Source organism: Apis dorsata, unplaced genomic scaffold (genome assembly GCF_000469605.1).
Source record: "Apis dorsata unplaced genomic scaffold, Apis dorsata 1.3 scaffold_577, whole genome shotgun sequence".
NCBI classification, from domain to species: domain Eukaryota; kingdom Metazoa; phylum Arthropoda; class Insecta; order Hymenoptera; family Apidae; genus Apis; species Apis dorsata.
The window spans coordinates 485,254-490,029 of NW_006263787.1; the positions used below are offsets into that span (position 1 = coordinate 485,254).

General features: G+C 43.8%; 1 protein-coding gene across 7 annotated transcripts in view; it reads left to right on the plus strand.

Moving 5' to 3' along the window:
- The window catches only part of LOC102676978 (probable nuclear hormone receptor HR3), a 121,816-nt gene that overhangs the window by 108,958 nt on the left and 8,082 nt on the right, over nucleotides 1-4,776 (plus strand). For all 7 annotated transcript variants that reach the window (XR_004151268.1, XM_006621071.2, XM_031513096.1 and 4 more), the window contains 2 exons: nucleotides 2,538-2,703; nucleotides 2,951-3,177. Coding sequence is in view for 6 of the 7 variants with exons in the window: in XM_006621071.2 (XP_006621134.1) it covers nucleotides 2,538-2,703; nucleotides 2,951-3,177 (393 nt within the window). In the remaining variant the exon portion in view is untranslated. The remainder of the gene's footprint in view (nucleotides 1-2,537; nucleotides 2,704-2,950; nucleotides 3,178-4,776) is intronic.

Genomic DNA, 4,776 nt, shown 5'->3' on the forward strand with positions numbered 1-4,776 from the left:
GCGAGGTCATTGACGTCCCCATTCGTCGAATCTCCCAGCGCAGAGGTGTGTCGGCCGCGCACCTCGTGGCCCACGACCACTCTTCCACTCGTCTGAAAACGCGGCGTCGAAACTCGCCGGTACGAGAGAGCGCGAGATGCCCACCCTGGCTTGGATCTGCGAACGAGAGCAAAATCCCCGAGAGCCTCGATAATCGCGTCGCCTCTCCATACACGAGAGAGTATTTTGCGCCGGTTGATAAGGAGCCGCCAGTCCTCTCTCCACGCTCGCCTCGTACACACGCTCGTGTGCATCGTGTGCTACCGGTAGCGCGCGCGCGCGCGCNACTCTTCCTGTTGTCATCTCTTTCTCCCTCCCTCCCTCTCTCCCTCTCGAGCGCGCAGCCACGCTCCTTCGCCTGCCTCGTTTCGTCCTCGTCTCGTCGCCACGAGCTCCTGTCCGCCCTCTCTGTCCCTCCTTCGCCGCGTTCGGTCGATCACCCTCCGCTTCTACCTCTTCGTCGTCCGGCCGGCCGCTTCTCTCTCTCTCTCTCTCTCTCTTCCTCGTTCGCGCGCGATCCCGATAGCGGTTTCAGCTGGCAGCTGACGGTCGCGAGAGACGCTCGCCTGTCTCTCTCTCTCTCTTTCTCCCCCTTTTCACCAGTTTCTCGTTCACAAACCGTTGTCGGATCTCTTCCTCGCGCTGCCTCCCCTCTCTTCTTCTCCTTTATACATCACGGTGGCATGAAGTCGTGTGCGTGAAGTCACGCGTGTGTCGCCGAGCAAACGGACCGAGATTCGTTGCGTTGAGAGACGCGAGTTTCAAGGAAGGGCGGAAACTGAGCTGCCCTCTGTGGCGCCAGGATTCGGTTTTTGGAGCGTGAATGCGGGAGAGGGAGGGGGAGGAATGTCGAGTTGGGATTTGATTAATTGCGATGCGGATTTTGGGGGATTGGAGGGGGGGTTTGGATCCAGTCATATCGATGTCTTTTTTTTTAATTTGTCGAGAAGCGGATGAAGTAAGATTTGAATTTTTTTTCTTTTTGATTTTGAAATAATGGTTACCTATTGATTCGTTTCGATGATGAAGAGTTGGAAAGATTTTACGCTATATTATATCATGTCGATCTGTTTTCAAAATGAAAATATTATTTGCCAAAGATTGTTTATTCGTAGAAGTGTATCCGAATCTGTTTTCTTATGAATTCGAACAAAGTCTGTCCGCCCGTTTTCGAATAGGATTCTCACAATCGGATCTATTTTTAACACTTTGAAATCCTGCACTAAAGGGCAACGAAAGCACTCAACCGAGTAAATGGAGATCGTTAAAACGAATCACACTGTTCTTTTAAAGCGTCGTATCTCATCAATTACAGTCTTTTTAAACTTCTTAAACTTTATCCTCTAATCTGTTGCTCGAAGATCCGACATCGGATCAAAATGAATCCAAAAATAATCCAAAAAGGGACTCTCACGATTGATTAAACGAATAAGAACGAAAAAAAAAAAATCAATTTTAAATTCCTTTCGATAATCAAAGTCTCATTTTGATCCCAGAGAAGAGAAAATAACTGCAAACGTTCCCCTTCCTTCATTTTCATCCAGCTCGCCGTTTCGCTCGCGCGGATTCGAATTTCCCCCGGAAGCGGAGGATCGATTTTCGAATCGGCAATCGGAAGCCGCGGCAACAATGGCTCGTTTGAAAATAGGCGCGTCTCGTCTCGTCTGAACTCGCGAATGAACTTGAAGAGAAACTGGAGAACACGGAAGAAAAAGGAATACGAAGACGATTCAGGTTCTAGCGGTTGTTGAACGCTTCGCGTGACGTAGTCGTATCGCGCGCGCGCGCGCTGTTGGCCGGTGTTGGTGCCGCGCGGTGACGTCACTGGGATGGGTGGGTGCATCCGAGCCGGCCGATAACGACGAAGAAGTAACGACGACGAGATGCAAAGAACTTCCGCGTTCCACGAATCAGAACAGTTTCTTTGGTGCAGTTCTCTCGTTCGCTTTATAAACGGGAGCATATGCACGGCCACGATCGATCCTCGATCTTCATTAAAGTTACACTCTTCCGAAGTTTGATCGGATCGATCGCCATCCAATTAACCCGTATACAACGATCAATTCAACCCGTATGCCTGTATGCAAAATGATCGAAGTGGAATGGGTGGGAGAAACGTTCAAAATCGACGATCCCAGTTGATTTAGTGCGTGCTCAGCTTTTGTATGGCGTTGGTGGAGAGAGAGATTGTTGATCGGCGATAATGAGATAAATTAATAATCGTGGAATCGCTTATTAAAGGGGATAAGTAGAAAAGAAAATTCAGATTCTTTCTTCGCCTGTTCATCTCAATTTTTTGTTTCCAGTATCGTTGAAGAGATGTACAGTGATATTTTACGAGTACAAGTAAATATGTACGTGGGCTCTAAATAATGATTTTCTTCTCGCACTTCGATTTAATCAAATTATTATCTGTATAACTTTTTAGTATGTTATAAGAGATTTGAGAATAGATATTTTGGAAAAGTTAGGGTGTATCATCCGATTCTTCTTTCCAGCCGTTAAATTCGGGCGCATGTCGAAGAAGCAGCGGGAGAAGGTCGAGGACGAAGTTAGGTTCCACAAGGCACAAATGAGAGCGGCCTCCGAGACTGCGCCCGACAGCAGTGTGTTTGAACATCAGACCCCAAGCAGTTCGGATCAGCATCATCCTTTCAATGGCGGGTGAGTGAGATTCTGAGAAAAATCGTCATCGACAAAGGACAAATTTATCTTAATTAAAATCATCTTTTGTTTTAACATTTATTCCTTGAATATTGTAATATACTTTTCGAGTACTTTGTACTCTTTTTTTTTTCATAAATATATTAATAAGATATTCTAAACGAGTGGTCCAAGTAAAAGTGTTATTCCATCAATTAAACTCAGTTGGACGGGAAGTTTTTATTTTCATCTCGATTTGTGGACGCAGGTATACGTATGGCGGTAGTGAATACGCTTCCCCTGGCCCCGGCACGGGTGGGTCGGGTTATTACAATCATCAAGCGATGACGAACTACGAGCTTAGCGCCGACTACGTCGACAGCACGACGACCTACGATCCACGACCGACGCAGACGCAGGTCGCGGACACTGTCGCCCCTGATACGCCCTCCGCTGTCACAGCGGCTGGGGTACTTCCCAGCGTGGTCACCACCGGTGAGTATTTTAATTTACCTTCCCTCCCTCCCTCTCTCTCTCTCTCTCTCTTTCCGAGAAGAACGAGAAAGAAATATTTGGATCGGTTTAAAACTTTTTTCAAAAAGGAGAAATTCTTGATTTCGTTTATATGTGTAAATAATCATAGGTTAATTTGGAAAATGAAGACGTACGTTTTTTGAATTTCTGCTCACTTTCAATCTATTCGTTTTCCTTCCGCTTGAATCTTCCAATGAAAAGAAATTTAACGTATATATATATATATATTTTATTTCACAACATCTTTTTTAGAAGATTAATAATTTATGGAATATGGAGAAATTTGAGATTTGATCTTTAAAATCGAATCCATCAATGATGAAAATTCTTTTCAATATATCGTCGAAAACGATTTCTTAGATATAAAAGATAAGAGATCCATAAAGATTCTGCATGAAACTGATATTTCAACGGTTAATACGGTCTACGAATTTCATTGGCGATGCACATTTTCAATTTTGATCGAACGTGAATCTGGCCGACTGGCAGACGTAGCTGAAGCCGAGCCAACCCGTTAGTATATATTCCATTGAAGTTTATTGTTAACGAAAGAGTGGTAACAAGATGTCAATCGATGAACAAGCAGCGCCAAGTAGTACTGGTCCCTTTTAGTAGCACGCGGCTGATACAATTACTGTGTTTATCACTGCTGCCAGTTGACTGAACCAGACGCATTCGGTGAATAATATTGATATCGTGCCTTCAAGTAACGATCATAAAGATAGAATTGAGTTTGAAAAGCGTGATCACGAAAGTGCATTACTACTTTAAAAAACATTTTAAAAAGTCACGACTCTCGTAAATGCATGCGATCCTTCCGTTAATTAATTTTCGTATAATAAAAGGTTCCTCTTTTTAACAAAATCGTACACATATTATATGTTATATATTCAAAGCTAAGAAGAAGATTAAAAAGATGACAAAGAGAAAGAGCGCATTCGCTCGTTCCATCTATTTAAATATTTTCAAAACTTTCAATCACGTAATAGTAAAATAGATATTTAATTCCTTTTAGCCTCGAATAATACATACTGTTCTAATTATAACAATTGCCGTATTTAATTTATTAACGCGTAAAAAGAACAATTCTTAAATTCTAAATTTACCTGTGTAAAAAAAAAACGGGATCGATCGTTATGCAACTACATTTCATTCTCGAGAAAAGGCCTCCCCGATCCATTACCCGTAAATATCCTGCAGCAAATCCCTGCGTATCATCCTCTGTAAGCCGGTTCCATTCCACCGAAAAAACTCGAGGATCTCGCTCGTATCCGAGCAGCGTGATTTGTCGCTTAAGGGGGGGAAAAAACGGAAGATAGCGAAAAGAAAAAAAAAGAAAGGAAGAAAGAAAGATGAAAAATAACACGTAGAGACGAAAAGAGAGAGAAAAGAAAAAAAAAAAGGAACAAAAGAAAAATACGCGTATAGCAACGTGGCAAAGGGGGTACATAGACCGAGGTGAACCTTTGACTTTTCGCGTACCAGGGAAGTCGCTGTCTGCCTCGACGACCGGAAGCAGCACGGGGGGTGGTGGTGGCGGCGGTGGTGGCGGTGGTGGTG